The 13,161-nt window shown below is 32.9% G+C and overlaps 2 protein-coding genes across 2 annotated transcripts; one reads left to right on the forward strand and one right to left on the reverse strand.

Moving 5' to 3' along the window:
- Nucleotides 1–1,635: 1,635 nt before the first annotated feature.
- Nucleotides 1,636–10,557, reverse strand: Mtr4 (exosome RNA helicase Mtr4). Its single transcript, XM_013321610.1, has 18 exons — nucleotides 10,387–10,557; nucleotides 10,175–10,306; nucleotides 9,785–10,027; nucleotides 9,369–9,543; nucleotides 9,105–9,216; nucleotides 8,768–8,970; nucleotides 8,129–8,372; nucleotides 7,669–7,859; nucleotides 7,379–7,480; nucleotides 6,909–7,082; nucleotides 6,385–6,487; nucleotides 6,136–6,308; nucleotides 5,379–5,570; nucleotides 4,677–4,918; nucleotides 4,010–4,246; nucleotides 3,346–3,508; nucleotides 2,531–2,693; nucleotides 1,636–1,846 (listed from the first exon to the last, which is right to left on the reverse strand). The coding sequence occupies exons 1-18, from the start codon at nucleotides 10,461–10,463 to the stop codon at nucleotides 1,689–1,691; spliced, it is 3,084 nt and encodes a 1,027-aa protein (XP_013177064.1). The 5' UTR covers nucleotides 10,464–10,557; the 3' UTR covers nucleotides 1,636–1,688.
- A 456-nt stretch (nucleotides 10,558–11,013) lies between these two features.
- Lis-1 (LisH and WD40 domain-containing Lis-1) lies at nucleotides 11,014–13,153 on the forward strand. Its single transcript, XM_013321799.1, has 6 exons — nucleotides 11,014–11,319; nucleotides 11,486–11,802; nucleotides 11,889–12,105; nucleotides 12,238–12,370; nucleotides 12,492–12,656; nucleotides 12,774–13,153. Exons 1-6 carry the CDS (start codon nucleotides 11,264–11,266, stop codon nucleotides 13,068–13,070), a joined length of 1,185 nt encoding a protein of 394 aa, XP_013177253.1. The 5' UTR covers nucleotides 11,014–11,263; the 3' UTR covers nucleotides 13,071–13,153.
- The last annotated feature ends 8 nt before the right edge of the window (nucleotides 13,154–13,161 follow it).

Raw genomic sequence — 13,161 nt, forward strand, 5'->3', positions numbered from 1 at the left:
CTATGTAAGTATAGAAATAAAACAAATACCTCGTTTAGTTACGCAAAATAGACAGGAATAGAGATCGTTTCGCGTTTAGTTTATGGACATATCAATTCAGGCACCAAATGAGACTATAGAATAAGAATTTTTGGATGTTTTCCATTTGTGATCTCATTATACTGTAAAATTTGTTCTAAAGGGGACGTTTTGATTGTCGTTTTAGTGTGTGATAATTAAAATACGTTTGTCACTGTGGATTTTGACTGCAGTGAAACTTGTATTGAAACATATTGTCGTCTCTTACATTCTATATCAAAATAATAGAGACTAAACAATGTTTCTATACAAGTGTGAACACCCACAGTTAGGCTATAAGTTTTAGTGCTGATGTCCGGTTAAGTGACAATGTCGATTTGTTAAGTATTGTGTGGTATATAAAATATTTATACAGTCCATCGAAGACTCATTTCCGATTAAACTTTTATCCCATACTTCATATCTTTAAAAATAACTTTTCTAAAAGCTTTCCATCTTGGTGTTGTAACATTACGTAAGATATCTAAAAACTGGCTATAAATATGCAAAGTTTTATAAACACATAATTGTCCTGAACAGTTTCTAAAGTGACTACAACAGCCAAAAGTAAATTTTTCATTGAATTCTTGTTGTGCTTTTTGCAAACTTTTACATTTCGTATTTCATTGCGACGTTTTTGATAAAGATGTTTAATATGTGAGAAGTGAGAACTAACATTATATTAGATTTTATTTTAGAAGAATCATCACGGACATTAAAAGCGATCCCTTTATGACATATCAAAAATATAATTTGTACGATAAATAAGTTTAAGTAAAAAGTGATGATAATAGAGCCACGTTCACTATCGATTACGATTTTTTAAGCTTACATTTTTTTTTGTACTACATTTTTAAATGCCTGTCCAAATACAACATTCTATTTTTATTTAGTTAAATGTTTAGGAATTTCGAATTGGAAAAATTAAAAATGAAATTAATCGTTTTATTTTTAAAATGTTTGTCAACCGTAATCTCGTTACGCTTCTTAGAAGTAATTATGAAAATTTATACAATATAATACGGTCTTGAAATTTATATCTAGTAATTGTTCTTAAAAAATTGATTTTATTTTAAAATTATTTAAATTGTTTAATATTATATATGAAAAGGATATAGTTGTAATTTTGGGCGCGGCCGACTCTGTGAACATGGTTATATAGTATAATTCTAGTAAAATACTATTATTCTTTTTGTTATTTGCAAATTCATGCTATAGATATACAGTAATTACAATAAAGTTCTCTTATAACATTGTCATGATCTTTTATTTGAAAATTATCAACTCCCCAGCAGTCGCCTGTGACTACTTCGGCGCGGAATTAAAAAAAAACTTAGTAGCCTATGTGTTATTCCAGGCTATATTGTACATCTGTAACATTCATTCATCCATCTATACTTTCGCATTTATAATATTGGTAAGATTTAACTGTCAATGACGTCATTGGGACGTAACTACATGCATCCTTTTCATACTCATTGAAAACATAGAGACAACATTACTTGTCGGCAGTGAAATTTAGAGGTTATGTTAGATTTTTTCATTCCATTGGGAAACATGATAAAATTAAAACTCAAATAATATTGTAAATTATTTATTAATCACTTAATTTATATATGGTCAGAGTACATTTACATGTACAAACTGGCTGCAAATATGATATCTCGTTTGAGCATTGTGATGGCTGAGGAGAACTTCTCTTCAAGGTCAGTATTACCAATGCTCTTGGCGGCCTGACACAACTGACGTAACACCTCTTCCAAGCGACGTATGCATCTTATTATTGATCCTAAAATATATTAATTTATTTAACCACAGACTCTCAAACTTTTTTCTCCTAGAAACGAAATTATTGGTTTCAAAACATTTCTAAAATTTTGAACACTAAAAAAAACAGAGGAAATTTTGAACTGTCAAGTTTATTTCCCGCCATCGTATTTTCTTGGACCTAAAACTTTGAAAATCGCTAGATTAACACGTCTCGTGCTATTACGATTTCTTCGTATGAAAGTGAACACTAATAGGTGGCATTGAATGTGTTAATTATAATATTACAAAACAAATTGACGACACCAAAAGTCTAGCCAGTATATTATTAACTTCTTGTGCATTTTAATTCTTACATAAATAATGAACAAGAAAATATTTAGGTTAGTATACGAAATTAACACTTGTTACATTTGAAATAAAGTATAAATTGGTATAAATTGTACCAATGTGTTTTTCGATTTCCGATTTACATATGTACAATTATCCGACATTCTTGCGGTGAAGGAAAACATCGTGATGCAACCTGCACATATCTGAGAAGAAATTCAAAGATATGTGTGAAGTCAACCAACCCGCACTTGGCCAGCGTGGTTGTCTATGGCCTAGTCACCCCTAACTTAGGGTAGACTCCAAGCCCCAAGCTCCAAGGGACGAAAAATGAGCTGACGATGATGATGATGATGATAAATTGGTATACACTAACCTTCAAACACGTCAGTCATCTTGCATATATCTAAGAAGGTGGCTCCCTTGCACCAGGCGAGTACGATATCCATCAACGTGCACTTGAACTTGGCCACGTACTCGTCCTCGTCCAGCTGCATGTTGCAGTCTATCGACACCTTGGCGATGCGTCGCGCGAACTCCTGCACAACACACGTAATGTCAGACACAGTCACTTAACATGCTCGTTTTATATGAAAACTAGCAATCGCCTGCGACTTCGTTTATGCAGGATAAAAAAAATAGGCTATAACATTCCTGCACACATCTGCTATCTTCCAGTGAAAGTCCCTTCAAAATCGGTCTAGCCGTTCCGGAGATTATCCGGAACAAACAACGGCTTGCGGACAGACACAGACAGACAAAATTTTAAAAAATGTTTTATTATATTAACATGACTTTTTATTTCAATATTATCATACAGACACACCATCTTATATATTATATATAAAAGAAAGTCGTGTTAGTTACACTATTTATAACTCAAGAACTGCTTTATTGATATGCCTGAAAATTGGCGAGGAGGTAGCTTAGAGCCAGGAGACGGACATAGGATACTAAATATTTGTTCATTTTTTTTCGAATTTGAAGAGCTGCTTCTTATTTAACTTACTAATATTATAAATGGGAATGTTTAGATGGATGTGATGTGGATGGATGGATGGGTGGGCGGCACTAATTAGGTTTTTTTATATTTCCACGCGGACGGAGTCGCGGGCGACAGCTAGTTTTTTATATATGTAGATAAAGTTACCAGCCAAATGAATAGCATGGAATATATTTAAGGTGTGTTACCTGCAGCTGACGCAGCACTCCGCGCAGTTCCTCGCCGGTGTTGGAGTCCTGCGAGGCGTTCTCATCGCACACGAAGCACGACACCAGCGAGGCGCTCTGCTCCGCCGACAGAGAGTTGAACACACCGTTGAATATCAACTCCGTCAGCAGCAGTTCGTCCGCACTGACAGACAATTTTACAATATATTATTGCACTTACAAATACTTTTTAAATTCTTTTTTTAATTTTACTCATTTAACAACTTTCAAATTACGATTCTTTACAGTTTTATGGTATCGTTTACTAAGTAATTATTACTCTTTCAGATTTAGGCTTTGGCATGCTTATTTCGTAAGAAAAATACTTTTTTTTCTAAAAAAAAGATTTTTTAAATTAAAATTTGATTTATTTTCTAAAGCCATCTATTAGAAAATTATAAAACCAATGAAATATGTATAATTTTCTTAATTTAACTACTTATGAGAAGGGAGAAATCTTCACAAGCACTCCTAAAGTACTGATTTTTGTTAATTTTACAACAAAGTTTCTGAGACCATCATCTTTGTATAAAACATATCGTCAACCCTGAGATTATGTATGACAAAACAGAGGTAACGATGTTGTAAACAGAGGTTTTGACCTCAGAAACCCATAGTTAGCGATATAGTCAAATGTTGTACATACCTACTTAGTTCACAGGCTATCCGACCTTTTAAATGTATAACATCAGACGTAGTGCAGTATCCCAGTCGTCTGAGAACTCGTTTCCTTTTCTTTAATTCGTCCATGTGCAATATACTCTTAGCTTTCTTCAGCTCCGCCTTCGCTGACTTTAATTCTTCTAAATATTCCTGTTTCTTTTCAAACGACGAAATCAATGTGGTTCGATTCTCATCTTTATGTATCGGATGTTCGTAAAGTCTAAAAAATATATACAAAAGTTTCTTTAGAGTACATTTCTTTTCTCTATGGAAAAATAAATAAATTAACATAAAATTGACAAATTACACTCAGTCAGTTACACTTAATTAAGCATAAAGTACACTATGAGTTCGCAAAACCACTGTCAAAAACAATATAATAGAAAACCATTAAAAAAGTAATAAAAAAATATTAAAATAAGCATAATAAGTGAGTAGGTTCCTGTCTATGCAGCCCTAACCACTAGTTGTTTGAGTCATGGAATTCCACAGCCGGTGGTACTCTATTTTTAATAATTTTTTTTATTTTGTATATGAAATGTGCTATACTAAAAATATGATAAATAAATGAATATGAAGCATAATAAGCATTCGTACACAAAGATCTATTATAATAACTAATATAATATTACAAAAAAATATTAACTAACTTCTCTTCTAAAATCTTGATATTTTCCACACACTTTTTGAATACAGGGTCATCAATTTTCATGTCTTTTATAGGGTTCAATAGCGGAGGTCCTTCGGGGAAACGTTTCTTCACTTCGCCTATTGTCTTGAGAACTGACTTGCGGTTGTCAGGCGGACGTAAATCTTTCGGATAGTAAACTCGAAGGGAACTTATTTGATTTATTAATGTATGTAAAACTGGAACTACTTCCACTTCACCAGTCTTAAACAAAGTAATTCAAATTAATAACAAGACAATTAGATAAAAAATTCAGTATTTTAAGTTACTTCTCAATTATTTTTTTTAGTATTTACAATAATTTGACCTGAAACTATATTTTTCCAATTATTTATAGTATTTAGGTCTCGATTAGGATAGCATATATAATCTTGTCTTCATCTTTTATTAGAAGTGTATATTTCGTTACACTAAAATACATACTAATATATAATAATAAAATAATAATAAAGTTTTATTGTACATTCAACAAATCTGGTTCATTATAACCTTGGCTCCTTTACTAGGTCTCCCTGTATTAAAGGAGCCAATGACTTCCTATAAGTAACATTGTGTATGTACAATTTTTAAAAGTTGAGCAATAATTTAGTAATCTAAAAAGAACAAACAATAGTAACTAGAAATTATATAAAAAAAAGCTAAATACATATAAATGAATTAATACCTCGCCTGGTGGACAAGGGAACTTGGTATCTAGGTCTGTAGGCTCCCACTTCTTGACATGTAGTAGAATATCCACAATGATGGCCTGCTCCAATGTCAGAGGGTTCTCCTCCTTCTGCTTCTTGCCTTTCACTGTGTTATGTTTGAAATTCACTATTATACCCCAGTCATATTCATGTTTCTCTGTTTTCACCTGTCACATAAACCATATTTTAATACTAAATTATTCAAACTTTCGTGAGATATTATATTAAACTGATATATAAACACGGCTAAACACTCACGTATATACGTCCGGTGGCGGCACCGACTAGTTACGAGCCCATCGGGGGCCCTTCTTCAGGATGAGTGGTACTGGTATTATTTCGCGGACGCGGCCCCGGATGAGCTCGAAACTAGTCGGTGCCGCCACCGGACGAATATACGTGAGTGTTTAGCCGTGTTTATATATCACATTTTAATACTGTTAAACAAAATCCAAAAATGCATTAAAAAAACTTTTATAAATATTTAACACTAAGGGCCTTACTATTAAAAAAGGGTGTTGGCACACAGACAGACAACAAAGTGATCCTATAAGGGTTCCGTTTTTTTTTCTTTCGAGATACAGAACCCTAAAAATTAGACAAAGTTGCAGATACATTTAAGCTTTACATTAACATTTTTATAACGTGACTATAACGCCCAGCGCTTATTTTTGTTAGATCATTGCTATTAAAAACATTATTATGTGTGTGAATTAAGCGTTAAATGGCCACCTTGACAAGTCTGCCGGGCTGCAGGAAAGGCTTGAGATACTCTGGACGGGTGATGAACCCTCGGAACTTGGCAGCCAGCAGGTCGAGCTGGCCCCGTATCCCACAGTACTCCGCTATAGACTGTTCCTGCCCTAACGATAATTTGTCGTACTGCTTTTGCTTTTCTTGTACCTCTGGAAATTTATTAAAAAATATGAAAATAGCAATTAAAAATGTGTTTTGAAAATGTTGAAATTGTTCAATACATACTGTCTATGAGATCTGGAATGGAGGCTTGATTTTGAAACTGGAAGAAACTCCTCTCTAACATATATTCTGGATTTATTTCTTCAACTCGCAACAAATTAAGCACCTAAAAAATCAATTAGCAAGTTATTTCCTTCCCTTTCTATATTTTCTCCTCAATCTATCTCATGTAATATTAAAAAGCACTGACTTGCAAAAATACAACCTCTTCTAATATTAACAAATAAACGAAATTTTTTACTTTCAAAATAAATTACGATGTAAACCTAGTCCATTATTATGACACTTCAAATATAAATCTTACTAATATTATAAATGTAAAAGTTTAGATGGATGGATGTTTGTTTGTTAGATGGTATCTTCAGAACTGCTCAATGGATCTTGATCAAATTCGGCACTGATGTGGGATATAGTCCTTAAAAACTAGTAGTTGGTTATTAATTGTTATTTTCTTAAGTTCCGCGCGAACAGAGTCGCAGGCGACAGCTGGTGCTAATATTACCTTAAATAGTTTTGTGTAAACATACCATATTATAAGTGAGATGGAAGGCAGAGTTAATAGGATCAGCTTTGCCCTGTACTGTAGTTTTGACGACCGCCGGCGTGATCTTCTGGTCTATCATGAGGATGACGATACCCTTGTCGTCCAAACCTCGCCGCCCCGCGCGACCCGACATCTGGATGTATTCACCTGATGTTATCTGAAAAATATAATAAACACGGTAATACAGACGACAAGAAATCAATCCGAACTCGATAAATGATGCTCAAAGTAAGAAAACATCGTGTTTATTTAAATTTTTATATCAATTAATTTGTTTGACGAAACTACTAAGCCTATTTAAAAAAAAATAACCGTTAAGAAGCTATACACTATTCTCGGCTGACATATTTCGCGCATACGAAGTTGCTGGTTGCTGCTTTATTTAAAGATAATATTTTCAACATTTTTTAATTATTAGGAATGTCGTCACTATATATTTTATAAGACACTTACGAATCTAAAGTCCTTTCCGTCAAACTTCTGACAGTTGGTGAACACCACAGTCCTGGCGGGCATGTTGAGACCCATCGCAAATGTTTCCGTGGCGAACAATGCCTGAAATGTTTATTTGTAATTAGAGGCGTTTAAGTTATTTGTCAAATGTAAGTCAGTTTTTCTATAATTTTTCTTTAAAAAATGAAATTCTTACAAATATGTAGGAAATCAAACATTGAAAGTTGCTCCATTTACAACGACTATTTCGTCCTTAGTAATGGGTAGGGAATTAGCTACCTCAACTGTACCTTTATGAGGCCCAAGCTGAAGAGTATCTCGATGGTCTCTTTGAGTATGGGCAGCAGACCTCCGTGATGGATTCCGATACCGCGACGCAGCAGCGGCACTACGTGTTCCACCTGCGGCAGCTTGCGGTCTTCCTCCGACAGGATGTCCATCGCGTTACTAAATACCTCGTCCACTAACTTCTTCTCTTCAACTTAAATAATTTAAACATTTTTAACAACATATTCAACCAACAAGATTCTTTATATAAAAACTCTAAGCTGCATTTTCAATTGTGTTGAAAAAATGATTTAAAAGACATGGTGGTCATGTCTTGGTTGTTCAATTGTAATATAAATATAAAATAAATTTATATTAAATCCACAAAATAAAAATTTATTGACATAAAATATATTTAATGATAGAAACAGTTATCTTAAGACGGAAGACCAATTTTATTCTGAATATATATATCTTACTTACTCGTATTAAAGTCCAATTTGGCCATCAACATAGCATAAGCTTCACAATCTTTCTTGCTGAAACTGAATATGATTACTGGAGCGAAGTTTCTTTCCATCACCATTTTAACAATGTTGAATATATTGGCCTTGTTGTTGCCACGCATGACACCACCGCGTCGGCCGCGCTGCTCACCTTTGCCCGCATCCCCAGCATTGCTTAGTACAGCCATCGCTGTGTTGAAGTTATCTTCTTTGAATTGACCCTGTTATATGACAATTTATTGTACTATATTACTGTATTATGTCACACTTCATCATACTAATATTATAAGTGCCAATGTTTGTATGGATAGGTGTTAGAAGGTATCTCCAGAAAGGCTCTTATTGAAATTAAGCATAGATATAGAACATAATCTATAAGAACACATAGGCTACTAATTAAGCTCTTTAAATTTACTATATTTAAATTTTCTTACATTATATAAGTGTCTAGTTGTAGACATACGTCTTATAATAAATTCCAGCTTGATAACTTCACGCGTTTTTGAGAAAAAGGGTCTTGACAGATGGACGGATGGACGGATGGACAACAAAGTGATCCTATAAGGGTCCGTTTTTTCCTATGAGGTACGGAACCCTAAAAATGTATCATAATTACCTTCTCATCAACAACGAGATGTATACCATCACCACCGGCAGGGAATATGTAATGCTGTAATGGTGTAGGTCTGTACTCAGTGTATACCACATGACAGGGCTGGGAATGCAATCTGCAAACCCACTCTGCAAACTGACGCGCGTTGGGAATAGTAGCTGATAAGAATACATAATGCACATTATCCGGCAAGAGGATTAATGTCTCTGAAAGAAATAAGAATATAGGATTTATTCATAACATAAATTTTTTAGTCTCTGTCTGCAGAACTAGTTCTGTGGGAAAACATTAACCTAACCTAACCCCAAAAAATGAATTAAATATTATTCTCTTCTCTTACCTTCCCACACAACTCCTCTTTCCTTATCTCTCATGTAATGAATTTCGTCAAACACAACCCATCCAACTTCTCTCATTATTTCTGATCCTCTATACAGCATGTTTCTTAAAATCTGAAGTTATACAAAGCAAAAATTGACAAATAAAAATTTGTAAATATAATATGAAACCTACTTTCATATTCAAATAATTTTCTTTGAATGAGAAGTATAAAAATATATGTTAAATAGTCTAATAAAATAGAAAAATATAGTTTAAAAGTCACCTCTGTGGTCATTATCAGACATGAAGCTGATGAGTTGATTGTAACATCACCAGTGATCAATCCAACATCCTGAAACTCTTCAGAAAACTCCCTGTATTTTTGATTCGATAATGCCTTGATTGGGGTTGTATATATCACCCTTTGTTTACTCTTTAATGAAAGAGCTATTGCATACCTATTGGATAGAACAAAGTTTTACTAATACCGCAACCTGCTATCATTTTGAAATTCATAGTTAAACTATGACTAATTTAACTATTAATAATAGAAAAATTAGTGAAAAATAATCAATAACAATTTTTTTCTGTGGTTAAGATTATGAAGATGTGTCAAAGACATATTTTTGAAGTGATCTTTAGTAGAAAACTTTCAAAAAGGCCATTTAATTGCTGATGTATACTAAGACATTGACTTACTCAGCTACAACAGTTTTCCCGGCAGATGTGTGGGCTGACACTAAAACAGATTGCAAGTTGTCTATACACAGCAGCGCTTCTTTTTGAAAGGGATCCAGAATAAAACTGTATTGTTTAGCAGGTTCTGCAGAGATGGGCGCCAATGGAACATACTCGTGACCTGGGGGTATGGCCACCTCATGTGTACAACCATCGCTTGTTTCTAAGGTATGTATAACTATACGAGATTTTAAAACATCCAAGCTGCAAAATTAAAAGTACTATAAGATTCAACAAATTATTCTCTAGAACTTTTTAATTGAAAGTATACAAGATAATAGCCATTAATTATCTTTAAGCAAAGAAGTTCATTTTGTTATATACTTTTGGTGATTAAAAAAAAGTCCTTACTCTAAGTCAGCAAGGAGATCTGCCTCGTCTTCTCCATCGTCTTGTTTTGGTCTTTTAGTCTCTGCAGTGTTTGCGTACTCAACTTCTTCATGCGGTCGCTTACTTGAATTTTTAGCTTCTTTAGATTCACCTCTAAAATAACAAAATATCTAATTAAAAATCACAATATGTTTTACAGAATTATCTAAGTAATAGGTTATAGAGGTACTAACAAGACGCCTTTTGAAATTTCAGGCGTGTCATCAGCAGTTTCTTCAAAGCAATCAAATAAATCTTGAACTTGCTCCATCCTTTTAATGTTTATAAATATTTTACAAAAATACAAATGCGTGTTTGCATCGCACCTGCATGTTTGATTTTGAAGTTAGTTACATCTTACCTACTCTATGCTACTACAATTGACATTATATACTCTTTGTTATAACATCAAACAAAATTGAGCAAAGAGTATATAAAATATGAATTGAGTGTCAATATTTTATATACTCTTTGTGTCAATCAGTCAATATTAGATATTTTAAATTTTAACTTTATCGTAAATCTTCCGCATAATAAACATAATTTCTGATTATTTTGCTACGAAATAAAATTGTGTAACATTGTTTAAGAGTTTAAGGCCCTTTGCATACGAGAATTTGCGAACTATTAGCTAAAATAGGACTGGTATTTGGACAAGCTATTCTGTGGATTTTATAGACAATAGACATTGACAAAAACAATTCAAAAAATTTAAACGATGAATATTAGTGAAGTGAAGTTTGGTGAATCCAAAGTAATAAACATTTTCCAAATAAGATATGATCTATGTTACCAGGTCATAAAATTAAAAAAAAATGACATTGACATTGACATTAAATGTCCATTAGGAATCGAATAAAATCGAAGTGAAAAGGCAAAGCGAAGAAAATAAGTATAAAATTAAATTCGAATTTATGCGAGTCATGATTTTACATGTATTATTTTTACCAATATTATTGCATTAATAATTTTCTTGTGCATAACATACCGCTGTAGCCTCAAAACATTGCTGTCAAAAGTATAATGATATTTTAATTTTCGCCGGTTGAAAGAATTTATATAAATAACAAAATGCCAAATACTTTACCTGTCGTTACAATACAATGCGACTGGATAGATGTTGTGAGGTAATGAATTATTAGAAAAAAAAACACTTTTATTGCGTTAAACACTGGGTTTCCGTTGTCCAAATTTGAATATAAAACATTTTTCTATTTCCCACACTCTTTCTGTAAATACCGAGATTTGAATATGTTTTATAGAAAGATTTTAATTCCTTTGTTTTCATTACAGGCTCATGAAAGGGGAATTTTGGATATCATCAAAGTATAAAGACCAAAACAGTGTCCATGATACAATAAAAGCATCAGTTAATCAAGCTGATGGAAAAATACTAATAAAATGTCCAGATAGTTATCAATATCTGTCTCATAGTAATTTGAGTCTTGTTTTAAAGCATTTAGGTTCAGGCTTAAAAGTAGCATTTGTTGCACCTACAAAAACACACACTATACATAAAAAAGCTTTATTATCAATAAGCTCAGGTGAAAATGCCTTAGCCGTTTCATCCTGTGAAGAAGACAAACTGTTAGTTTGGGATACAAGAACTGGTAAGATATGAAAAATTTGTACAAATGTTAGTAAATATTAGATTTTTAGTGGAATGCAAAATTATTAATTTTTGGTTGTGTTACAGATGAGATCCTTTTAGATTTAAAAGGACATGGTGGGCCAGTTTACAAGTGCAGACTATTTCCTTCAAATGTTGTGTTGATTTCGGCCGGAGCTGATGGATCCTGCAGAATTTGGTCTGCTGAAAGTGGAATAAATCCGGTGACTTTGATTGGACATAAAATGTCCATCTCAGATTTGGCCATTATTGATAAAGGGAGAAATGTTCTAAGTGTCAGCAAGTAAGATGTATAATTTTTTTAATTTTCATCCTAAAGAATTTTACAATTTTGTTTCAAACATTTAACACTTTTCTTCAAATATAGACAAAAGTGTCAAAGCTGAAATGAAACTTAAAATAATGATTTTTTTAGAGATGGAACAGCAAAGTTATGGGATGTGGGTCAGTCAAGATGCATTGTCAATATCTTGGAAGGACATGGACCTATCAACTGCTGCGCTGTAGCAACATCTGTTGAAGAAGTTACCATAGACAATGATCGAGAGGTAAATTTTTAACTAAACCAAAAAATATATAAGATTTAATTAATTTTAATGTTTCATAATTAATTACAAGCTATTTATAAAAATAATGTATTTTTATGTATCCTTTAATTGTTTCTTTTAGATTGGTACTGGCAACAAACTATTAATTGCTGGTTATGAAAGTGGTTTAATTATCTGTGCCCATGTTGGCAAGAGAACAGAATTATACAAACAGCAATTAGATTCTTCTGTTAATGCTTGTATAGTTATTGATCAAGTTATTATTGCTGGCTGTAGCAATGGAAAGGTATGTTCTATTTAGATGTTATTATTTTGCCAGCCTTTTGTGAATATTTTTCAATTGTGTACCTAACATTTTTAATCTATGAATTCCATATACAATAATTGATTAATTAATTTTCAGGTTGTTTTCATACATCTTCAAGATGGTTCTATAATAAGAGAACTACATGAATCTAATAATCCAGTCCTGAGTCTGGCAACACTGGTCAATAATATGTTTGTAGTGGGTCGCCAGGATGGTACATGTACTGTTTTCTCTATGAACGACTCTCACATTGCTATAAGAGTTCAACTCACAGGATCTGACTGTGATGGAATACGAGACATAGCATTCAATGGCAAATGGATTCTGACAGCCTGCAGAGATGGCAACATTAGGAAGTATGACTACAATCAAATAACTGTCCACTATAAGTGACATTGGAAATAAGAACTATGTTCGAAAACTTTATTGGAATAAGAAATAATGAACAAACTTCATTTTTGTATTATTAACATGTAAATGAAAA

The sequence above is a fragment of the Papilio xuthus genome, unplaced genomic scaffold (assembly GCF_000836235.2).
Source record: "Papilio xuthus unplaced genomic scaffold, Pxut_1.1 DF825946.1, whole genome shotgun sequence".
Classification (NCBI taxonomy): Eukaryota; Metazoa; Arthropoda; class Insecta; order Lepidoptera; family Papilionidae; genus Papilio; species Papilio xuthus.